A 26,001-nucleotide genomic window follows, 5' to 3' on the forward strand; every position below is an offset into this window, starting at 1 on the left:
TCAAACTCTGGAGCTTGTTGTTCATTTACCAGCTCTGCCAAAAGAGGATCAAGTCAGACCAAGTTGATTTTTTCCCCAGTGTTTTAAGATCCAGCAGCAGATGTGTTCTCCTCCTCTGTTAATTCATGATTTCGCCCATAAAGTATGATAAATCAGTTTAAGATGCTGATACCTCACCAATAAAACAGGTAAGTGTTTGAGCGCTGAGCGTAATCTTGACATGCTGGATGTCACTGACACCTAGTGGACGAGCTGCAGTCACACACGCAGCCTCATCCACCAGTGCAGTCATTATTCATGCAGCTCACCGCCTCACTACAGTATTTCCATTCCACTGATGACATTTGCATCTGAACCGATGCAAATGTCATCACGTTGTGTTGCATGAATAATCGGGGCTTTTCTTCAACCCCTGTTAAATATAAATCTGCTAGAAAGTCTTCACACTCTACATCCGTTTTAAAGGACTTCTGCATTTTTTTTTTAGCTGAAACGTAGAGGATCATTCTTGACCTTGCAAACATCAGCTGCCTGACTGTAAAAAAAAAAAAAAAGAAAAGTTAAATCATAGATTAAACATGAAAAGCGCATTAAACTGGAAGAGAAATGTGACCAGTTTAATTTACATGCATCAAAATGTTATTTAGATGTGCTTTTCCTTTCCATACCATTTTCTTTTCACACAATTACATAAACAGAAAAGACAAATATGGGAACAATAAACAAAATGTTTATTGACAATGACAAGGGCTGAAAAGGGACAAAGTAATTAATAAATAAATGAATGAACAGACAGAATTATGATAAAGTAGACAAAGTACTGCTTGGCATTAAATGTAGACTGTAGACTTACAGTAAGGAGTAAGACAGTTATCGCTGATCACTCAGAAGCTATTTTCAGTTTTTTAAAATGTGTTATTAAGTATGGGACCCTAAGCAGTCATACATTCGTACAGTGTAGTTCCTCCTTTTTCTCATGATAAGTTCAATTTAATTTAGTTTTCTCAAGATCTCAAGTTATTTATGTCGACATAACAACTGTTGTTATCCTGAGATAAAGGGATAATTTTCATGAGGTGTCAAGATCATGAAACTTTGCTGTCCTGAGATACCGACTTAATTCATTTGAGATCTTGAGAGAACAAAAACATCTTGAGAGAACAAAAACATGCTTCTCTGACATTTTTACGCTGAATGATGTTTCCTGCAATGATTTAATATACAAGGCTTCTCAACATCTCAAATTAATTGTGTTAAACAATGTTTAGTTATCTTGAGATAGAGAACTATCCCGTCATCTTGGGATAACAACATTTATTATTAGTTTATTTATTTATCAGTATCAGCACTTTCATATGCATCTCTTCTTAGCAACAGAGATCCAAAACATATCTGTTACTAATTACAGATGCTTTGGTAAAGTTACATAACATCTGAAGTGCTCTAAAATTATGACTGAAAACGGCAAGAGTGAAACAACAAAGAGGAACAAGTTAAAATCATCTTATAGAGATAAAGCGGAGCTGGACAGATAAACAAAACTATACTTATTGATACATCTTAATGTGCTTTATCATTTTATTTTGTGTTATGCTTTTGGTAATAACGGCAGTGGGGTGGAGGTGATGGATTTTGTGTTATATTTTGTGCTATACACAAAAAGTCTGACTGATTGACGGTTATTATGATCTGTTTACAGGCTCCACTTACAGGTGCTCAATGCAAAATGAGGCGAATCAATGAGAAATGAAGACTAAAAGATACAAGCAAGAGAAGCTTTTTACTGTTTTTATTGTTGCTGGAGGCTCTAATACAATATGAATCATAAGCTTTACAAAATAAAAACAAAACAGAAATACAACAAAAGATTCCCCTCCAAAAATGGAAACAGTCAAAGGTTTCCACCGAGACACAAAGACAAACTGTGACCGCCGATAAAGACCTAGTAGGTGAGGAGAGAGAAAAGTTGAGTAAGCAGAACAGAGGGGGAGACAAACTGTCATGTTATACACAGTGTTGGGGAGTTGGGGTTGACGACGTGGGTGTAATCACCCGGTGATTATAACAGTCCATCCCCATGTTTGATAAGTCTACATTTCCACTCACTGCAGCCCCATGCTCCCACACGGGCTCACATGCACGTGGAATAAAGAGTAAAAACACAAACCGAAGGCCGCCCTCATGTTCACACCGTTTACATTGCCATGAATAATGACAGCTATACACGGACAGTAATAATTTTTATACAAATATATCAGGGGTGTCATAGACCAAAACAAACAAAAAAAAAAAATAGGTGCAAGAAATAAATTTGATATCCATAATAATGACAGGCCGGCCGAGCCAACACCACCTACAGCACAATCTGTGTCCGTTTCCTCGTCATGGAGGAAGAGCGCGGACCCAAGATTGTTCATTTGAAACGGACACATCGGCTGTGAGAACATCTGGGATTATTACTACAATGACCCTCACACCGCAAGATTATCATTAACCGTGGTAATACTATCATTATATTCATAATATGGGTGAGGAAGAGAGGAGAGTGGTGAAGAGAGACAGAGGGAGCGTGAGTGAATGGCTTCATGGCAGATGAGATGCATGAAAACAAAAACTCAGAGAACAAAAAAAAAACAAAAACAAATAAAAAGCTAAGCATTTTCTCCTTTTTTGTTTTTCCACAAATAAACAAGAGTGCAGCACTGAAACAGGCATGGAGGGAGAGACGTAAAGAAACAGAGAAAAGATGGCAGAGATGAGGCGAGAGAGAGAGAGAAAGAGTGAGAGAGTGAGAGAGAGTGAGACAAAAGAAAGACAACAGTAGCATCTCTAGCTGTTTTGTTTGAGTTTGAGTGCCGACATCAGCTCGCACCGCATGGCATCCTTCTTTGACAAGTCAAGCAGAGGCTGAACATTCCTGTGTGGGGGGAGAGACAGAGAGAGAGGAGAGACAATCAGTGTGTGCAGGGTCAAATATGAACACAAAGAGAGAGACGGGAAAGGTTTCTCCACGGAGACGGAAACAGTCTGTAAGTTTAGGAGAAAGTATTAGTTATGCAGACATCACAGTCCAACTCTCTGTGGGATGAAGATAGTGAGAAATATTTATGTATACACACTGCACACATGGAGCATTAAATGTCAGTCGAGTCAAACGGTTATTTGTTGTCATGCAGTCGAATCGTGCTTTACATTTTCTACTACTAAAGGAACAATATGTGACTTTGCTTGTAAACAGCAACATCTAGTGGTTAAAAACCGGCGTTGCAGTCCAAATTCAAAATACCGGAGAGTCGTCTCCTCCCTAAACTCAAAGCCAGAACCCAGAATCTTCACATTCTCATCGACGATAGTGTTTATTTCTGATTAGTGCTGTGAAACTGATACTGCTGTGGTCCTTCTGGACTCTAAGCTGTCTTTGTCTTTCATCTCCAATGTTTTCCTTTGTTTTATGTTGCCGTGTCTGCTCATGGAGCTTTTTAGGTCGGGCAGAATCTAACGTTAACTCTGTCGATCAACTTTGTTTGCTTGATTTTCGCGGCTGTAGTACGTTTCATATCTGGCAACCCTGAGTGTTGGCATGGGCCGTGTGTGGTATCACACCAAATCACACAGGAAGAACACAAATAGATGATGCAAATTTCAAAAGAAGAAACATGAACAGCTCATATTTCACTGAGCACGTCATTTTATGTTATAATACAGTAACTATCTTACATATTGTTCCTTTTAATTGCTCTGTGTTTCACTTTTACTGCTTCACTAATAATTTTCACTCTGTTTGCTTTCATTCCATAACGTAAGGAGGGCGAATACTTCTGCTAGTCAGATTTTTCTGTTATGTTATTTCAAGGTGTTTTCATTTGATAGGACACGCTCAGAATAAACACGCCATTTCAGAAAACCTTATTAGGGCAACAAACCGAAAAACATCAGGAGTAGTGACTGCTTTGAGTAATCTCGACGTAGTTAGTGTGTCGCTCCCGCACAGAGATCATCTGTTAGACTCAAAGAGGTAAACAAAACCTGCTCAACATGCCTACACAGCTGCTCAATCTTCAACACTCTCAGGAGCATGCAGTCAGTCACACACACACAGTCGAATGTAAACCTGGACCCTCATGAGCACTTAAAAGCTTTTTTTCCCCCTGTCATTTCCTACTTTACTTTCAGCTTCGGTTTGTTTGCGTTACCTCAACAAATAATTATCCTAAATAGAGGATCCCGAAATATAATCATTATCCATATTTTAATTACATAAACATCATCCCAAGGCACAATTGGGCAGTTAAATGCATGTAATACAATCACCTATGTATGCCGATGTTTTTTTTAAACTTTTGTCTGCCTAGTGCTTGAGGCTTTGCTCACAATATGGAATTGTTTTTGACATGAAATATAATGCAAAGAAGAGTGATAGTATAATTGTTAGAAGTAAAAAAGAACACAAAATGATAAAAAGATTCATAGACAGTGCCGTAAGATGTACGCACAACCTAATATGCTTGCACGTAACTTTGGCGTGTGATCAGAGACTCTGAAGGTGGCTTTGTTTAGAGCTTTTTGTACTCCGTTATATATCGCCCACTTGTGTCGTTTCTACTGTAAAAATAACACGCAGAGGCTCAATGTGGCCGATAACGATGGTATGAGAGCGCCAACCGAAGTTTGTTAGTGTCACTGTGCCAACCTGTTCTGCATTAATGTGAAATCTTATGTACAGATATGTGCAGGCTGACTGTTTAATAAACCACAAGCACACACGCATACACTTCTCCATGCCAGGATGTACCTCTGACCACTAGTCAATGAAGATCTGACGCTGGGTGAGGACCTGCGACAGCTCCTTCTGGAGCTGCCTGTACTTTTGGTTATCAGGCAAAGACTCAATAGATCTGGAGCACAGAGAAGAGAGCGGGGGAGGAGAGGTGACAGGAGGACAGACAGTGAGGAAAATGGCAGTGGAGATGTAGGACGAAAGGCAACAAAATAAAATGAGATCGATAGGAAAGGGTGAAGAGAGGAAAAATGCAACTGAAAAAAGGGGGGCGGCGAGGGTAGAAAATAATAAAGAAATGACAGAAAGTGACAAAAGAAAATAAGAGAAAGAAGATATCTAAGAAAGTGTGTAGGAAAATATCTGTTGAGCAGGTAAACAGACGATACACAGAAGTAAACACACTCTGCTCTCAGAGTTTCTTCAGGCGCTGCAGACGGGAAGTGCTGCAAAAGGAGAGAGTTAGTCATCCAAACAAATCATGCAGTGTTACCTAAGGTCGTTGACGATGTCCTTGGTCTTGCCAAAGTAGATTTCATTCAGTGTGGAGCGAATCTTGTTCTCCATATCCTGGAAAGACAACAACAACAACATTCTTAACTTTTAGCTCAATTCTTTTCCATTTGGACTGGTTGCAGAGCAGACATTTTGACTCGCCAAAGCTGGGAAAACACAGTTGGACTTAATAAAAGTAAGGACGGCTCAATTCCATCCAGATTCCCTGTGAACCAGTACACACAATAGGCAGGACCTCGCCTAAGTGGAATGCAGTCGTCATTAATACACCTGTAATCATCCTCATATGACACAATCTGTGCTGAACAACTGATTGTGAAGCTGATCGTGGCAGCAGAGTTTGTGTTTATGTGAAGTTTCAGTACAGTCAACTACAGACTAATCTCGGTTGAGGGAGGAAGTAAACAAGCCACTATTACTGTAGTGCAAATGTGAATGATTTGACTTTTTATCTACTTTAGCAAAAAAAACATTAAATCCAGGAGATCCTGTATTACAGGTTGAAAATATAGTCACTGAAAACAAATGGAAATCTACACCCAGTTTTAATAGATGGCTAGATGTCTTTTCACCTGTAAAACACCAAAAACCACACCGACAGTCTTTATATGAGGAAGTAAGACTGAAAACAAAACTAACTACTGTTCTACTATCATTTGCACTGCATTAGGCCATAGTGACCGTTCTGGTCAGTGCTCATGTGTATTTATGTTTTATTTAAATTACAATTACAGAAATAAAGTATACAAACCTTGTGACACATTAAAAATCCACAATGCTCTGCTTCATGACTTTAATTTCACATTAATTCACCGTCATGAAGTCCATGTGGTTGTAAAAAAAACCTATATACCTATACATAAGTGTACACTTACACAGTATTGCTTGTTGGTGAGCAGTCAACTTGCAGATTTCTACCTGCTCTTTGCTTTGCTCTGCTCATGTTTTCTGGTCTCAATAAAACTTTTTCAATTTGATGCATTGCAGATTGTTTTTAGATGATGTACGCTGTAACTGTACCTATAAAATGACAACTGACTGACAACTGAATGCATTTAATCTCATTACAATAGAAGGAATTCCACATTTGTTGGTTTATAATGTCATTAAATCCATCTAGAGTTTAATTACTACACTTCTCCTTCCCAGAGGTCCCACACTACTCGGCCCTATTAACCCAAACATCCGTAAGTAAAAATGTATTCAGCCTGACTAATGAAGGCGTCGCTAGAGCGCACAGCACATAAATCAGATTAAAAATGACACGTTTATGAAATATCAGCAGAACATCAAGGCACTGTAGTCATTTTTCTGCTTAGGTACATGAACAGGATATTCGCGGGTATACTGACTTCAACAAGGCGGCCGATGTTGGCGATGTGGGGTGAGGACTCTCCAACTGTGTCATCTTTTTCCATCTGTGAAAACATGAAACAACAAGTTTACGGATGACTACAGAAAGGCTGGAAGTATCAGCGGACGTCGTCTTCTTCAGTTCAGTTCAACACTGTACCTGTCTTGTAAGACTGCCACCCAGGTTCATGGTACCGGAGCCTTCTTTGTTTGTCTGGAGCCACAGCATGACGGTGGAGGTGAGTTTGTAGTGAGCAGTGCGACCGCTGGACTTCTCCTGCTCGCACAACAGACAAGCAATGAGGCAATACTCCAAACTAAACTTGACTCCAATGTTTGTTGATAACTGTACACATTCTCTGTTGCCAATATGTATAAAGCCAATCCAAGCCAACAAAAAGACTTGGCAGGAGCAAGTTTTAAATGTCAACCTATTTCAAATGAGCTGATTCTCACCTGCACCTCCACCACATGGATGGAGTCCCAACACCCTTTGATCTTTTTGGATCCATCCCCAGCCTTCTTGATGAGAATAACTCCAGCGAAGCCATGTTCCAAGTCCCAGAGGTACACGGAGGACACACCACCCTCAAAGTACCTTAAAAAAGACCGACATGAGGTCACAAGAGGGCGACTCTCGTCGTTTACTGAAATCTCACAGTGAGATTTTCTCGGCTGGTACTTACAGGTCTCTGTACTGGTCAAAGGCGTTGTTGGCCTCAACCTCGAGTTTCCTCAGGCGAGATGAAGGCATTGCACCATCTTCAATGGGAGGTTCATACTTATTACTCCACGGGGATCTGATTGATTAAAGCAGATGATAGAAGTCAGTGTTAATACGTGTCTAAGTAAATGTTTGTAAATGTAAAGAGAGCAACACTGTGAATGACCCCCCCAAACTTCAATTAATGTAAAATTGGATAAAAACATTAGTTAGAGTCACTGTCTGTGGTCTGATGATCGGATCTGATCAATGTTCTTTGTCCACGAGTGAAGTACAGTTATAAACTTGACCTGTAGGAGTCGCCATCTCGGTTGTAGTCACAGAGCAGATAGTCTTTCCCCACAACCTTGTCCCGGGAAATCTTCAGGGGCTGGTCCACAGAAGAGAGGAGGTCCTCACACAGAGAGGGCACCTGGACGCAAATATGGAGAGAAGAATAAGACATGAAACACACACGTTTTCTACAGCACAGATACTTCTCCTCAAGACACCGGATTGAAAAGTGTTTTGTTTGTTTTGAGGGTGAGCAGGAGATATGAGAACAAGCTGTTTTTGTCAATCTAGAAATCCTGTAACAGATGCCAGCTTTTGCTACTGGACAGCAAACACAAAAGTAGCCTTGTATGTGATAGTCCTATTTTAGGTTTTAAAAAAATGAACCTTAAGTTCCCATCTCACATTTCAGCTTCACTCAATAAGCAGAGGTTGCTGAGTGGAGCTGGAATAAAATATCAGTGGGAAACATAATATCTAGAGGATAAGGGGGTACAAATTACTTCTCACAGACTGACATGGACGCCCCTCTCTATGTCCTCCTACATCAGAGCATAGACACAAAGGAGGTCCTGTTTTCCTGAAAAAGCCCCCACACCCCTGAAATCACACACACCTGGCAGCTCCGACTGGGTGAGACAAAGGTGGTGGGGGAGAGAGTGGGAGAGAAAACGGAGAACAGAGAGGAAGGAGACGGGGGTGAGATGTGGGACAAACAGGAAAAGACGGTGGGTGATTTCAGTTACATCTGAATTGGCAGGGAGAATCTGAGCAGAGATGTTCGAGCCAAAAAGTGCCTGGCAGTGGAGGTGACTGACAGCTGCGATAATAATCACTAACAACCGGACATAGTGAAATGGGTGAGGAGAGAGCTGATGCCTGGGGAGAGAGGGGTTAAAGGTGAGGGAAGAGGAAGGTGAGCAGGTGGGGGTCTGGCTGTAAGACAAAATACATATACCCACGAAACAAGGTGCCGTGGAAACACTGGTCAAAGTGTGATTTGATTTGTGTCTGATTTTGCTTAATTTGTCAGCTGGCACTGCTCCGTTGAAGAAGAAGAAAAGACATTTTAACAACTTAAAGCTGCCTGTAAATTAATCATCCAAGTGTTGCACTGAGAATTTAGAAACTTTACTTCCACTCTGTGAACAAAAACATCAGCGTTCTACTGTAAAGACAGGACACACCGGTGTGCAGCAACTTTAACATTTGCACTGCATGAAACACCAGTGAAAAAACCACAGAAAGCACCCACATACACTCACTCCTGATGCCAACAAACCCCCTATAGATCTGCTGAAGAACAGAAAGCAGGGCACAAAGAAAGAAGTGTATTCACAGTATTGCAGTTTAAGAATAATTGGGTTCCATGACTTGATGTTTCTCTTGCATTTAACAAAAGATTACCCCCAATTTAAACAAAGAATGATTGAGATCAGATAAATACTGTCTACAGCTGTGTCTCTACTGTCATTTTAAATAATTTCCTCCTGGGATTATTAAAGTATTTCTGATTCTGATATGCTTTTTTTTGTTTCTTGGGAAATTTTGAGAGCAGGTTTCACTATGAGTATTGACTAGAGCGCTCAGTTATCCACCGAGGGATGTCACAGCCGTGATGCTGTTTTGGCCCGCCCTCCACTCGACTTCCACCAGGAGCGTTTTGCCTGACAGACTTTGTTAACTTGCTCAGATTTGGTCATTTTTCTCAGATTATGTGTTTCTAAATATGTAAATATGCCACATAGTTAAACTGTTTTCCTTTGGGCTGTTTTTACGATCAGAAGTTGGCACAGGGGGGTTTCATTTTGAAAATCTTCTGGATTCTCACTGTTTCTGTGTCTGACTTCAGGCCGCTTCTGACTACTTTGACATTAACTAGAATGGTCGTGATTAGTTCAGCCGGCCGTGTCGCACACAGAACATATTGCATCTGTGCCCATTAGAATTTAGACCATACCACAGATGGACTGGCAATTTTTGAGGTACTATCTTCTTATAAAATGTGTTACTGACATATTTCATGTTTTATTTAAACACCTCCAGGTCTGCAGCGTACACCCGTGTGATTTTAAAACCTGAAATATCCACAGTGCACAGAGTGAGGAGACAATTTTAAGTCTCTTTTCCATATTTCTAACAAGAAAAGACTATTTTTTAATAGTTTTCGAAACATGTCTAAAGAGCACATAGTCTACACTCTGTGTCTGCATTTTACCTGCAACAAAACTAACAGTAACTCACCAGGTCAATGAGGTCGCTGAGGTTCTTCTCGATCTGCTGAGGAGGCAGACGCCTCATCAAGTCCAGGGCACAGTCCAGCTGCTGATCACTCTGAAACACAACAACCAAGCAGAGACAACAATTATCACACTGGACTGTTCAAATAACAATCAAACGCATCAGTTCAAAGCTTCACAATTAAGCGGCAAACCTCTGTGGCCTGGGAAATGAAGCCAATGCCAAAGCGCAAAAAACTTGAGGCTGACTGAACAATTCAGTCTCCTTAACTGAGGAGTCTTTATTATTATCGGTTCAGTACCAACAATATTTTATCCGTGCTACATTGAGCACTAAGCAAAATTTTATTAATATAGTTTTGAAAAAGTTTTGTTTAATTTCACCGTGACTTTACAGGTGTACCACATCTCTGAATTAGTGCCGTGACTGACAAGTTCTTTTGAGCTTGAGTAAATACATTCATGCTGAGAGACAATTTGGTTTAAGTCAACACTTTTCTATCCATGGGGGATCCTGAAGTTTTTAATCTGAACATACTGAGTCTTTAGAAGTCTGACTGTCAAGTGATTCCTCTACCCTATCCATCTACTGCTACCTGTCCAGGATCACACCATTTTAACTAACTCTGCAAGGCACCAAGTCGATTTGACCGTCTGAGGACTGCTGAAGCTTCACATCATCTTCACATAAACAGGAAACATATTTCTACATAGAACAAACACTGTGGTTGTGGTACCCAAACGTCAACCTCAGCAAAATGAAGCCGATGCTGAAGCGCCAAAAACAGCAGTTTCTCAAACGGCCACTTGAGACTGGTTACAGAACAAGTCAGTCTCAATAAGCCCCTATGTTAAAATGTCCAACTTCACAGCAGGCAAAAGTTGGATCTGGCTGCAGGTCACTATGTTTTTTTGATGGACACCCCTGTGGCCCGCACCGCCTCAGCCAAAACTGACCAACCCCACTTAAATCCTTTAAAGAAAAGGCCCTGCTCTGCTTATAAAAGAGGTTATTTACAAAAATGTAACTTTCAAACTCACTAGTTTTAAAGCTGACTCACTTCAAAGTGCAGCCTGCAGCTTTTTTTTAAATGGAAAATATATGTAAATACTGGGTCAGTACTCTGGAAAACCACGCCGTCATAAAATCCTGCCACATTCTGTATGAAGGTATGAGAGGAGTTGCTGTGCAGGAAATCTTCACACCCTTGCAGGCAATCGCTGCTCACTCACTGTGAGATTACAGACACAACATTTTGAGATCATTTCCAGCACAGCAGACTGAACAGCACCCACATGATTTGTCATGTGAGAATTTGCAAAGCAAAAACGAAACAGTAATCCGACACTAAATATTCTGAACATATTTAAATCGATGTCCGTATCAGTGATGTCAGTGCAGATATCATTTATCAGTTGTCAAAGGATGCGTTTCATTTGGATGGATGACGCTGATCTGCTATCAGCTGATCAGACAGAAGCACACAGGGTGGCATTCATAAACTACAAACAGGTAAATGTCACAACACAGCTATCATTAAGGACAAACGTTGATTTTATCTGTGGATAGATTTTACCTTTTGGCAGTAAAGTACACTTGGATTCAGCCACGACAAAAGATTTTGTTTCCAAGACTGTGCTCTTAAAAACACATGGTGTTCGAGCACAACCAGTTTCATTTGCATGGAAACTTCGTCGTCTGCATCAGATGCCAAGAAGCAAAACATCTGCACTGACATCACAAGTGTTTCGACCGACTTATGTCTGCAGACAGGAGCTCCCCTGAAATGTCTGATCCACATTAAAGCACAAGGAGTGCTCTGACGAGCATCCCTCACTGCCTTCCCACTGTCAGCTCAAGAACAAGCTGAAAGATTCAGAGCCTAATACACAAATTAAATCTCTGCTTGGAAGGTGTGAGATCTGGGGGTTTCTTACGAAAAATTGGTAAAACTTGTGATTATCAGATCTGCAGTGCAGTGTTTTCTAACACCGGCATCAATCTGTGTCCGATTGTGCATCGCCCAACTTGTAAAAACTTCCAGACGGGCAAAGCTCTGATAGATTTCTGCAACGCAAACATACAATTGATCAAATCAACAAACCTGCCGAGCACAATTAAACGGATCTTGACGCATATCAGTGTAGTAGATGTTGGGTGTCTTTATTGCGGGTGAGAAGAGGAAACTCCACAACAGCAGCGAGAATAAATCAATGCAGGAACTGAGGACAGGTTGTTATGAATGCTGTAAAATAACGTATGTGTGTTTTGCAACAAACAAACCCGCACTGTCACCGCGGTTTACAGCCAAAGACCCAAAAGTCAATTCAGAGTATTCAATACAGCCTGAGACCGGCTGAAACAATCCCTTTTTTGGGTCACATGTTTTTACTGTTTACCGAGGCTTGTTTTGTTATTTACTCAGTCACTCAACATGTTTGATAATGTGGTCCATGTACCCAATAAACTCCAGTTTGTGAAGCGTCTTAAACTCCTGCAGATGAACATTCCTGTATGTTGTATCCATTAGGTAAACAAAACACAGAATTTTACTGTTTGCACTCTTTGTGGAGTCGGTTTAAACGCTCTAAGAAAAAAAACTGGTTCTTGGTCAAAGCTCTGGAGAACATTTTTATTCTTAAGAACATGTTTTACTTTTTAAAAAAAAGTAATTTAACAATTGCAGAACTTTTTAATCCTTTTTATGTCTAATTAATTTTTTTTCCTCTTAAAAGTTCTTGGGCGTACTGACTGCTGGTTCTTTAAGTCGATCCTTTGCAGCGACCTGGTTTTGATAAAAACCAACAAAAGGACAGTTTGAACACTGACTTTAACTTTATAGACTGACTGTTACTTGTTGTGTTGTCATTTCTAATTTTAAAGTCAACAACTACTTTTTAGAAATCCGTAATGCATTAAAAATGAATACTTTGATTCAAATTATTATAGTATTGCACCTTGAATGAACTCGAATACTATTTACAGTAAATTCTGGAAGAACTTGACAATAAATGGGATCAATCTCTGAAGAACCACTTAACTCAAACCATTAATTGTAAGACTGGATGAATGAAACGTAATATCCTTTAAGCGGGAAAAAAAAAATCAATCAAGACGAAATGACAAACTTATTTATAATGAGAGCTGTAGGAGACACAGAACAGCAGGACTGCAGAGCCTTCCCCCCAAGGGGCTTCTCCCCCCCCTTCAAATATGCACTAAGCACCAGGATACTAGCGAGTACATGGAGGACAGACCAGCCACAACATGAAACTCTGGGGAATGTGTGGGAAGATGTAGATGTGTGGATAATCGCAGAGGGACAAAACCAGTTTCTCAAGCTCACCCTCGCTGGCTGTGCCGGACGTTATTTGACACAGTAACTTTACATGGACCTGCGACACCCGACCACGGCGTATTTCATCATGATTTCTGCTACAGTACCTGAAGTTACTCTGACGTCAGTGTTATATAACGTCGACCAACTCACATTCTGATCACTCTCAGCATAACATCACTGCTGGTATGAAACCTCTACTCTGGCAGGATGACTGCAACGTTTACCAGCACTAACAAAACAGAAAAGTGCTTGTGAAGAATAAAGGAACGCAGTTTGCAGCATTATCTTTACATTATTTGTTTGTTTTACTGATCCGCCTCCTTTTTTTATACCTTATCTATGACGTAACTCCTCCTAAGTGCTGATTATACTCATGCAGCGACATGTTATAACACAGAGACCCCTCTTTATAAACATTTTCCTTAAGGGGGTGACCCCGGTCTGAACATAACAAGAGATTTCTAAAGAGGCAACGTCTCCTCTCGCCTCTCTCCTAGCTGATGAATCAGTCCGCTCCATCAAGACACCTGCGCCTCCTTTGACAATGTGTTTACCGGCGCTCCTGTCTCCGTGTAAACACTCGCTCCAGAACCAACAACCCCGACGGGGTCAAGAGCGAGCGGTGAGGCTTGAGCCAGCAGGATGGATGAGGTGCGGCCCGAGGAGAGTGGGGGCGACTGTGGAGAGAAACCAGCTGCTCTTCCTTCCCCTCCTCCTCCCACCTCCACCAACTCAGGTCATGTGGAAGTACTACAAAACACACTTTTTTTTATATAAACAATCTGAAAGCACTATATTGCACATGTCAAATATTGGATTTTTATGCATTAATATGAGCTTGAAATGTTGCAATAAAGTAGACAATAATAAGAAGTCTTGATCTAAACTCTCAAGGCAGGAAAACAGCTCGCAGAGGAGGCTGACAGCTTGTCATGGTTAGGAAAAGGAGGAGCAGGCAAGTCTTAATTTAGCTACAAGGCAACCTGACTATTTTAGCCAAGAGTGTGCGTGTGTGTGTGGTGCACGACTCTCTGTGTGTGCGTGTGTGTGTGTGTGTGTGTTATATTAGGAGTGGTCACTCATACTATTCACGAACTTGTGTCAAATCCAAAACATCCTGTAACTAACTTTGTGTGCATACGGAGGAGGAGGAGGAGGAGGAGGAGGAGGGGGGAGCTAACAAGGCTAACGAGCTAGCCTGTTAGCTGCTAGCACTAGCCGCGATGCTAATTCATTTTATATCCGGTACGCAGAAGTTTCTGCAAACATTGCAAGTTAGATCGGTGATTTATCCTCCTAGGTCCCCCTCCTCCTCCTTCTCCTCCTCCTGCTGCTCCTGCTGCTGCACCTCCTGCTCTCAGGTTACCCACCCAGCACCCCCCAGAGCTAGCATTAGCTTAGCTTAACTCCCGAGCCAGCCCCACCAAAATACCCCCCGTCCCCGTCTCTCGCTCCGGCGGGGCCCTTACCATGTCTGCGGCGGTCTCAGCGAGGCAGCGGGGAGAACGATGTCACCGATGATGGTTGGACTTTAGCTTCTGCTTCTTCTTCTTCTTCTCGTCGCTTGCTGCGTGTGTGTTTATTTTGTTTGTTTTGTTGGTGAGTTAAGATGTTTTGTTCGCCTCTCCCTCACTGAACCCAGCCCTGTCAGCGAAATTCACTTCCTCAACCGGGCTTACAGGAAGAAGAGGCTGCAAGTGAGAAAACAGGCCCCGCTTGCATGTCCGGGTCACTCTGGGCTTTCTCTGCAGCAGCCAATAGCGAAGGAGCGAGAAAGGCATTGCCAAGTATGGAAAGAGAGGAGTGGTGCAGCAAATATGCAGCCAGAGAGAGGGCAGCGAGCGCGCTGATGATGGGGGAGCTTTGAGCGAGTGGATCATCTGCTGCTTCTATAATGACAGAGACTGATAAATAAATCTAGAAGAAGAAGATACTTTATTAATCCCTCCCTCTTTTGTCACTCTGTTTTATTTTACATGCATTTTAACCCAGGACCAACACATATGCAGTACAAGCAGGGGTGCAGCCAGGAATTTTGGGCCCCATGACAAAAAAAAAATCAAATTGGGCCCCTCTGCGCAGCTGTTGTCACCACATCTCTAGGACCTAACTATCAGTGATGCAAATTGAGCGGGTGTCACGAGTCACCAAACAATTTTAATGATATTCGGGGTCGCGGTCGGTCGGGTCGTTTGAAATAAAGATGCAGAGTAAAGTTTTGGAATTTATGTAGTAGACAAAATTTTCTGTGAATACACAGACATTATCGGCTGAATAGAAACCGCATTTTAATAGGCTACTTTTAAATGAATATAATAACTCAGTGATGCCAGTTTTATGTAGCCCGATGACGCTACGAAGTTAATCAAGAGTATGGACTACTTTTTAAAATGCAGGTCAGGAAGCAGGTTGGGTACAATATTTCACAATTATTTGCTGCGGTCTGAGTTCGGGCGGGTTAGTTTAAAACGTCAGTCGGTGCAGCATCACTGCTAACTATCCCATCAAAAGCTTTACATAACTCTAATCAAAGGCTTGCAACTGTTTTGCGTCTTAATAATAGCACAATATTTACTGCTGGTGATTTGTACATGCATGCAAGTCTGCATACAGTATGCAGTGCAGTTCACTATTTCATGCATTTTTATTTAACTTTTACTGCCCAAAACACATAAAAACAAAGAGATAATTAATTTCACTATTATATTTGAAATATATATACTCAGTGATGATGGTTTGATAATTTTATATTGGTGTTTACCTATTTTTTGGGGCCCCTGTCAGTCCTGGGCCCTTGGAATTGTCCGAACTTTTAGTACAAAGGCTCATAGACATGCAATGTGGAGAGAGATGGTGGAGTGATGGGCAGCCCCCCCTGAGGAGCGCCCTGCGAGCAGTTGGGGGGGTTCGGTACCTTGCTCAAGGGCACCTCGGCCTGCCATATTTTTGGTCCATGCTGGACTTGAGCTGGCCACCCTCCGGTTCGCAAGCCAAGTCTCTGTGGACTGAGCTACTGCCGCCCCCCTAAATCTAGTGATCGTTTTTTTTAAATTGAATATTGATGATTTTAAAATGATCATAATGTAAGGGCCAATAAGGGCCAATTAAGCAATAGTAATTTAAGTTAAAACAGTTTAAAAATTATTGATGATAACTTCATTATAATTCATATAAGGCTTAGAGTATGTAAAAGAGTGTAAAAGGTTAAAAATGTTTCTATGCTCTAAAGTCTATAATGTGATGTCACTATATAGTGGTAACTATAGTAACTGACTGTGTATACTTCAAGTTTCGAGTCAGAACATGGTGGAAGCAACACACTTTTGACGGTGCATCAGACCTTGTAATTTACTTTGTTTTTGAGTTTTAAAAGACAAAGGAAGTTGTCATGTCTCGTCACTCGTGTGTTTTTTTCGACTGACTCTAGAACTTTACTCAATATTGACAATGTCTGTAATTAATATGCTTTCGTTCTGAGCACTTTATTTTGAGGAGCTTTTCGCTCAGTTTAATGGAATATTAATGTCCCCTCCTTTGTAAGTGGTGCAAGAATAATGCAATGCAGAGTTTTAAAAAAATGTATAATAATAAATCATTGTGTATATTGATGATCCTTTATAATGTTTGTTGGTTGGTTACAGCTGTGGTGACTGGTGGTTCATTAATATGATTTTTGAAGTATGAATAATTTTTTACCACTTCAGTCTTCATTCTGGTTTTATAGAGCTGCAGATTCCTGATGTTAGATGGTAAATGCATAACTAATATGATTTTTCTGGGAATAAAATGACAAATAGAGGGAAGGAGGGAATGTCTCCCCACTTTCAATAGTTTATATGTAGCCAACAATTCTCAGGGGTCTATTGTGAATTATGTCATAAAGAGGTTTCGGCCAGAGGCCTGTGCTTATGTATTGTTTTGTGTATATATTTAGTTTCGTATAATATGGAAATATTTCTTATTTAATTCTCAACATATCAAAGCTATCATGACATTGCATAAATGTACTCTCTGTCCTAAAGATGAGCGTGTATCCTGATTTGTTTGTAAATGGGAAACTTGCCTGTAAAACCTCACCAACATCTGAATATTATTGACTGTGTATGGGAAGCAGTACTTAAGTTTCATCTGCTGGAGGTTCATAAAAGGAGAAGAAATCCTGCTGCAATCCGAAAATGATTCATGTTACCATGAACATACTGAGTGTTTTTCAAAAATATGGCTTCGCTTAAGGTGAGGCTCATTTTCCTTCCCAACAATGCCATGTTTAGATTATAACCCAACCAAAACATATCCTAAAAAGAAAAGTTAGTATTGTTTAATAGTACTGTTACTATATAGCACTGTCTCAAACTATGATACGGGTACCACTGGTGGTACATGATCTCCCTGTAGTGGTACCTGGAGGAATCTCTGAAAATACTACAAGGTTTTAATGAAAAAAAATGATGCCATAAACTATGGCATCACTGGAATGTAATTTAAATCAAGTTTTGAAAAATGTTTGGTTTTAATATCCTGCTACATAGTCAAGTCATTGCCCATTGCACACATACATGTGCTTAGATGTGACAAAAAGATAGTAAGCAGAGGAAATAAGGAGTTAAAAACTCTGAAATTGTGGCTCCAAACTGGAAAAATCAGGAATAGAAGTGTGGATCAAGAGTACCGCTTTCCAAGAAATTAGCTCTGGTTCTTGAACTGATTTCAAGTCAACAACAAACAATATTTCTATTAGTAATAAACCTGCCTCCTTTGTAAACTGTCTGCAGTTGAAAAGGGTCGGCCTACACAACTGTATTTGATTTTGGTACCAAAATATATAAGTGGTACGCAGTGTGTTTGAGAAACACTGCTATATAGGGAAAGGCTAAAGGGGAACTTCTAGTTGACTTTGTGCATGAATCATCAGTTCCCATGTATATGGCAGGGCTGTACACTTCCACCAGCGGTCAAAACCAAGCGTCAATCTCCGTGACTGTGAAGTGAAGCCACAGTGGAAGTGCCCAAAACTGCAGTTCCTCAAACAACCACTTGAGGCTGGTTTTGGTTCCCCGTTCATGACAACTGTTCTGAGTCTGAATTTCTAACTAACACGTTCAAATTATATTAAGACCTATTAGCAGCGGAGACACTTTGATTGACAGGTGGTAGCCGTTGCAGATGGCTTGTTTGAGCACCCAGAAGACAGAAGAAGCAGAATTACACGAACACGACAGTGGCCAGAGCTATATATTGTGAGCTTCAAAACAATGCTTTAAAAACTTGTGGGTGACGTCACACATACTCTGTCCATTTTTTATACTATTTGTCATTGTTCAGGACAAACTTTTTTATCTGTTGGCAGTAAACCAGTTGATCAGGACAAGTACCTGATCCCTCACTGCCTTGCCATTGTCAAATGTATTTGAAGCATATTACACAAACTGAACAAATCCCTGCTCGGAAGGTGTGGTTTCTCATGGAAAATTAGTAAAACTGGTGGTTATTAGTTTTGCTGGGTTAGGTTTTGAAAATGATTTGACTAGAATGATTAGCCAAGCTTCACTTATTGATAATTTGTTTTGTTAATGAGAACTATAAAACTATAAAAGTGCAGGCCACTTCACTTTAAATCATTGTATGTGCTGTGGCAGCTGTAATATCAAAAACAAAATCTTTAGTGGAAAAGATGTGCAAGCCCTCAATCTGCACTTTTTTCTCTCCATTCTTTCAAATTCTGGAACTCTATCAATCACATTATGCTTAATTGTACAAGCTATTATTGCAAAGTTATTATTTATTTTAGTCTTGAACAAAGCCAGGTTGCAGCAGGAACATGAAAGACATCATAAAATTGCTTAAACACTGCACTGGGCAGCCAAAATGCTCCCAGCATTCATTATTGTAATGCAAAAAAAACTGTGACTGGCTTCTCCACTTAATGTAATTAAGACATTTGACTAACACAAAGTGCTTCACACAAAAACATAAAAACACCCCACACCCACCGCACATCCCCTGTCCTCCACCCCAACAGCAATAGTGAAACTAATCTGTAAAAATGTGTAAATAGCCAGATAAAAAAAGATAAATAAATAAATAAACAAATAAAAAGTAAAGCATAATAAAATATACAGACCGCTTAAATAAAGGTTAAGATATAGGGGTGCAGATGGACTCGCTGACTGTGGTGTTGGAAAGGAGGATGCCGTCTAAGGTGCGGGCTATCTTGGACTATGACTCCCACCCACTCCATGAGGTGCTGGACAGACTCAGGAGCACCTTCAGTCAGAGACTGCTGGCACCAACAGGCTTCACAGAGAGACACAAGAAGTCTTTCCTACCTGTGAGCATCAGTCTCTGCAACTCCTCCCTAAAAGTATCAGACACTCCAAGTCAAGTCCAGTAGCTGTCGAACTGGCTTGTGCAATAAATAAGTGAAATCTTCCACACATGCATACTGCACTTTAACGATCAGTGTCTATTCTCTGTACAGTCTCTGAAAGACTAAATTCTTCTTAAGGTTTTAGATTTACATATTGTATAGTTACTTGGCTGTCACTGGTTTTATTTAACCTGTGTATATAGTGTTAAGATACTGGATATCTTTTAGGTGTATAGTGTTAGAGTTTTTTCTTGGGATATTACTACCCAACCTCTATAGTGTTCAAATGTTTTTTTCTTGCTATCACTTACTATCTAACTTACCGTTTGGGAGCTGCTGTAACAAAAACAATTTCTCTGCGGGGAATAATAAAGTATTTCTGATCTGATCTGATATAGACACAGACAAATAAATGAATGAAAGTGAAAAGAACGAGCACTTTGGGGACTTAGTTAAGTTAAAAAAATAAATATACAGAAAGGCAAAAAAAACTGAGAACAAATAAGCAAATATCATAATATAATATAACAAATATCATAAATGTGTGTAAACAGTGAATGAGCGTAGTGTGCGTGTGTGTGTGTGTGTGTGTGTGTGTGTGTGTGTGTGTGTGTTGGGGGGGGTCATGTGACGTCACATTCCTCTCGCGTTACTTCGCGTGAAGTCTCGTGTCTCTCCTCTGACAGTTGGAAACATGGCGGACGAGCACGGACGGAAATGGGACCGCTGTCTCGCTGACACCGCCGTGAAAACAGGTCAATGTCTCTTCATACGTGTCGATTTAATTACCTGACGTCGTCACGAAGCATGCGGCGCTATGTTACACCTGGTAGATAAAGTCACGGCTGCGGCCGAGGTCCTTTTCTGCAGGACGGTTGTGTCACCGTGTTGACTGAGGTCAAGTGTGAATGAACGTTAGCCGGTTTGAGGACATCATGAGTGAAGACAACCACAAAACAAGCTGCAGAGTTAGTAAACAAAGAGTCATTCTGTATACTTTAAGTCTCATGTCCTCTCTCTGTCCATCACCCACAGTTTAAATCAGTGTTTTACAGTTAAACACTCATAAATATTCATCATTGTCTGGCCCTCTAACACTAAAACGTGTCTTAAAAAGTCACTTTGTAAATGTCAGAGGTGCAGATTAAATATTTAAAACTTAATCTGAAGATGTCCAAACCATTTTAAAAATAGACTAATCTCTGACTGTGAAGAGCTGCATGATTAAGTCTCAGCTCATCACTTTTTGCGTATCCTGTGTTTTTAATAATAATAATGATAATAATAATACCTTTTGTTTTATAGGCGCCTTTCTGTCACCCAAGGACAGATATGTAGTTGTTCTCATGTACGTATCGCTCTTGTTTCTGCAGCTTAAAATGGTGATCCAGGCCTGTTTTTATCAATGTAAAGACTGCTGCTCTGTGATCAGCTATATTGACAGATTCATTCATAAAGTATTAATAAGTGTCACAGGTTATACCAAGTCAGTCGTCGATGAATGAAACAATAAGAACAAGATGCTCCTTCCAGCTTAGTGTAGACGTACATTCATCAAATATCTTTTAAGCCAGTGTTGGAGATTTAGTTTAGTCGTGACCAGTGTTTCTATTTTTCCTCCTTTCTTTAATTTAGTGTGATGCAACGAGTCTTCAGTTTCCAGTTATAACACGGTTCAGTTTTATTGGTTTAGAGATCAACTTGCGTGAAGTCAATTTTTTCTGCCAATTGTTGTATTTATTAGTGGCTGAGACTCTTGGACGCCGTGCACGCTGGAGATGCTTTTGGCTCTTGTTATGGTGTTTTTCATAAACTTTGTGTGTGTGCGGTTTGTGAAAGAGCTGCCTTTGCTTTTTTCGAAAACCTGCGACAAACTTGCTCAATGCGTGGTTGGAGTCTTGCCCACATTTTCGTGCGAATGCCTGATGCTTTACTACACTCGACAAAGATGAGAAGAAAACTAGACGGCTCGGTCCTTAGATACTTCTCATCCCTCAGCGTCGGGAGGAACAGTGCGTTAAATGTATTAGTCCCACGTGGTATTTTACTTGATTTGGTTTCCTCCATCAACTCTGGCCTTCATTGGACCAGTCAAAGCTGATGGCATGGTACATATATGAATATATATATAATATAATATGAACATATTTGAAGCCGTGTTGGTCCAGCACTCAGCTACTTAGACTGGAAAAACAATCTGTCCCAACAGACACTTAATGACGTCAGCTTCGGCACAATAAAATATGTTTCTTGCTGGGAGGAAAAACATCTGCATTGTGGCATTTCTTTGAGCTCGATGTGTGTAGCGTACTGCCAGCTGTGCCATGGTGTCTCTGGTAGCCAGAGAAACTCTGCAACATATGTTCTCCTCAGGGTGTTCTTTAAAACTTAACTTTATAACTAACTCTCTATGGCCATGCATTTCTATTTTGTGTAAGTGTGTTTACGACTTTTGGCATTTTAATATGAAAAAAATCATTAATTCTGAGCCACCACATGAAAAGTTAGATATCCTCTGGTACCCACACCGCACAGTACATTTTATATGAAGTGCCACAGGTTTAGATCATGTGGTAAGAGCCACTATGATTAAAGTGGGAACAAAAAAAAACATGAGAGAAGTCAAATCCAACGTCTTTTTGTAAAGGAAACAGAAACCAGTTGCATTTTCGTTTATTAGGGAGGAAGACGATCTTCATAAGCAGGAACAACAGTGTTTAATGGGAGCACAATATCTAATATGAGGAACTGGTAAACAATATTAGTGACAAAGACCAGTAACAGTCTTCACTCTCAATTGTTTTCGTTCATTACAATGTCTTTTGTACTGATGTTGAAAATAGTTGCATGTTCAGAATTTATGTTTGTTCAGTGAACATAACAATATCTACATTTATGTCCTGCTGCATCTTTAGCCCTTATTTCAGAGTTTACAGCCACGCTAGCTGATTAACCAGCTTTATTGATGCCGGCTCTCTCATTGACTGTCTCTCCCCAAATTAAACTTCTTTGTCTCGCTGTTTTGTATCGTAAATTGTCTGAATATGCCCTTAACTCTAGAACACAAACATTAAAATTAGTAACACCATCACTAACGTCGGGTATATTTTACCCGATATAAAATACAGTATTCATCAATTTATGGAAAAGTACAACACTATGTCAAAGTGTAGTACTCTTCTTTAATTTACCAATATACAATATAACATAACATTTTTAAAAAAGGTACCATAGGGGACCCTTTAAAAAGGCAGGAAAATTATTGAAAAATCAGGTAATCCATAACGAGAAATTTCCAAACAAAAAAAATAATGGAGCTGGGAACTTGTTCTTTGGTCCACCCATTCCTGGGACATGTGAGCCTTGTCTGGTGAAGGCACAGTCTTTCTGCATCAAAATGGCACTCTCTAAGAAAATCACCCCAACGCATGCCTCTTGAAAAAATGGGAGGAGGGAAACAAACATACCATTAATGACATCAGTGAGCAGCCTGAAGCTACCCAAGGACCCATGCAACTCAGACAGCAGCAACACAATGAGAATCACATGACAAGAATTTTTTTTGTGGGTGAAAATCACCCTCGTGCATTTTCGGACAGGCTGACTATGTAAAGAAATACGCTCTCCCTCTCTATGGCGACCGTTTGTGAATGTTCAGAACAACTCAGTACAAATTAATTATTTTCTAGCATTACCTGCTCACAGTAACCGATGTGAAGCTGGTGAGAACGAGAATTTGTTTTGCAGGTTCTTCATCATAAACCAAATATTTAAAATTTTGACCTCATGATAGCATTTTATCACACATTATCCTGAGAGGGCCATGAATCTGTGCACAAAATTTCATGGCAATCCAGCCTATAGTTGTTGTAGACATTAACCAAAAAACACAAATGTCAACATCATGGTAGTACTAGAGCAGGGGTTTTCAACCAAGGGTCTACGACCCCTAGGGTGCCTGCAGGGGGTCCGCCAATGTTTGTCGCAATAATTGCATTTTCACCAAAATAATGGTGAATGTGAGGGTGCAAATAATTAAGAAACTACAAACAGTGGAGGCATTTGCACTCCAGATGGATGAATCAGTGGACATGTTCAAACATGCACAGCATTTAATAACCAATAATAATTATGCATGACCTTTTTTATATAGGCTAATAATCCAGCATATAAATAGGTTAATACGGTGAAATAAAAGTTGAATAAAGGGAATATAAAGTTACTATAGGCCAGGCTTAAAATGTGAAACATGTGGGCGTCCCTGTTCTCTTTGTCTGTCGTTCAAAGCGTCCTGAAAAAAGTTGAAGACCCCTGCACTAGAGGAAAAGTCAGGGGGTCACCAACGTCAGTAGGATTCATCCTCTGGAGACCATGAGTGTTTGTACAAAATGTCCTGGCAATCCATTCAAAAGATGTAGAGTCACGACCAAAGTGCTGGATTAATGGACAGACTGACTTTGCCATTCCTAGAACTGTGCCCCCAACACGGCTAAAAACTGGAAATGAAGCGGAGTTGCACAACCAAAAGACAATTTATATTACTTAACAGCAATTACTGTCACCAAGTCATGTTAGGGAAGATTATTTCTTTCCTTCAAGCTGTTCAAATCCCAAACAGTCTCCTCTCCAACACACAGGCACATCATTAATTCTACAAAGAAATGTGCTGTCACAATCATTTTAAACACGCAATGAATTGAAAAGAGAATTGAAGTGCCAGAGTTATACAAGTTATATGTTTTACTAAATTTGCCAAATGAGAAAAATGAACGACTTTATTGATGCCATCTCCAGAAAAATACTTGAAAGAATAAACACATTAATAACGATACACTTACCAGCTCTGGACTTTTTCTGGCAAAAGCTACTGCGTATTTTCTGGCCTGCGAGTCATATATTTCATTCTACTCCAGCACGAATGTTTTTGTTGTAATCCATCCCCCCTTGGAGATGTCCAGACAAAGAGAAAGGATGCCAAAATGAGATGTTGATCTGCCCTTATATTTTGCCAATGCTTTTACTGTATTACTGTCAGCGGAAAATCAGAGGCTTCAAAAAAGCTCTGGCTGAAGAGCAAAGAAAGACTGTCGGCTGCAACAGACGGAGAACCTTAAATTTAACTAAGTCTTTGCTTGAAATGGATGCGGAGGACAATGATTTGTTGTTGATCGGCATTGATAATGAGGGTGTTCGGGATCTTTTGTGGTCTTGTATGACATTTGTAAGTTGTGTAATAGAGAACAGTCTGATGGTTCTGGTTCAGGCAAATCGGTCATGCTGCATAGCTCCCTGAATCCAATTAAGAGTCGGAGGGGCCCAAATGGCTGTTTTTATGTGTTTTCTGTGCTGGCTGCGCCTGCTGTTGGGTGTGGTGTGGCCTGCAGCGAGGTGAAGTTAAGCGCACAAACACATTCTTCCTCTGGATCCGACTCTGCACTTCTAACAACTTACCGAACTTCTGTGTCCCTGACTATTTGGCGAGACCATACTGGGTGACCATACCCGCACACGGTTGGCTCTTTGACCCATCCCCTACCCTGCCCTCTGCCTCCTGGATGCTATCGCAGCTCCTTTTTTTTTTTTCTTGGACTCCCCCTCTCTTGCACCCCCTTTTTCTGTTTTCTTTCTGTCTTGGAAATTTTTGTGCTCTTGCTGCTTTTTCTCTCCGTCTCTTTTCCTAATGAGTAGTGTCTTGCTAACTCGCGCTATTTACCAACTCTTGCATCAAACATAATAGCGGCACCCCCGCTGACCTCATTACAACAAGATCTACATCTGTGCCAGGTAGTTTTCATACCGGATCAGACATGATCACATTACCTCAGCACTTAAAAACCAAATCATTTGAACATGTTGTTTAATCATGTCACTCATACTTTTGTTTTGTTTTTCTCTCTTTGCAGTGACTGGCCTCGCTGTGGGCGTTGTGTTCTCCGTCCTTTTCTTTAAACGTAAGTTCACTTTTCTTTTCTTTTTTTTTAAAGGTAAAAGTTGGATTTTGTTGTGTAAGCACATACTTTAAAACGTTTTCTCCCTGCAGGGCGCACATGGCCTGTCGCACTGGGTTCAGGCATGGGACTGGGCATGGGATACTCCAACTGCCAGCATGACCTCAGGTCACCGTACCTGATTCATGGCCGCATAGTTAAGGTGAGTACAAGAGGATTACATGTACTCATTCTTTGAGGTGTGTGACACACTAACACATCATGCTACTTCATTTTTGTGTGTTTTACAGGACCAGTAGTGAGAGACTAAAGATGAGGAACCCATGAAGTTTCTCATCTGTTTTTGTGTTGTCCTTTGTTATATTGCTGCTCATTTCTGTCCTGGCACTCAAGGGTGCCCACATTGTGTTTCATCAAAGGGCAGTTGGTGTATATTTAATAAAGTGATTATGGAAAACTCCA

At 40.5% G+C, this 26,001-nt stretch overlaps 2 protein-coding genes across 3 annotated transcripts; one reads left to right on the forward strand and one right to left on the reverse strand.

Moving 5' to 3' along the window:
• Nucleotides 1–1,772: 1,772 nt before the first annotated feature.
• capzb (capping actin protein of muscle Z-line subunit beta) lies at nt 1,773–14,997 on the reverse strand. 2 transcript variants are annotated; one of them, XM_010742205.3, is made up of 10 exons: nt 14,694–14,997; nt 9,888–9,977; nt 7,661–7,782; nt 7,333–7,446; nt 7,103–7,244; nt 6,807–6,923; nt 6,646–6,711; nt 5,271–5,347; nt 4,793–4,895; nt 2,837–2,917 (listed from the first exon to the last, which is right to left on the reverse strand). In XM_010742205.3, the coding sequence occupies exons 1-9, from the start codon at nt 14,694–14,696 to the stop codon at nt 4,802–4,804; spliced, it is 825 nt and encodes a 274-aa protein (XP_010740507.1). In that variant the 5' UTR covers nt 14,697–14,997; the 3' UTR covers nt 2,837–2,917; nt 4,793–4,801. The 2 variants fall into 2 exon arrangements, with proteins under 2 accessions (XP_019125115.1, XP_010740507.1); XM_019269570.2 differs by lacking the exon at nt 4,793–4,895 and having other exon boundaries at nt 1,773–2,917; nt 14,694–14,993.
• A 5,216-nt stretch (nt 14,998–20,213) lies between these two features.
• Nucleotides 20,214–26,001, forward strand: LOC104928002 (MICOS complex subunit MIC10). The gene is made up of 4 exons (XM_010742207.3): nt 20,214–20,346; nt 25,495–25,542; nt 25,632–25,741; nt 25,830–26,001. The coding sequence occupies exons 1-4, from the start codon at nt 20,286–20,288 to the stop codon at nt 25,836–25,838; spliced, it is 228 nt and encodes a 75-aa protein (XP_010740509.1). The 5' UTR covers nt 20,214–20,285; the 3' UTR covers nt 25,839–26,001.

The sequence above is a fragment of the Larimichthys crocea genome, chromosome VI (assembly GCF_000972845.2).
Source record: "Larimichthys crocea isolate SSNF chromosome VI, L_crocea_2.0, whole genome shotgun sequence".
Lineage (NCBI taxonomy): Eukaryota > Metazoa > Chordata > Actinopteri > Sciaenidae > Larimichthys > Larimichthys crocea.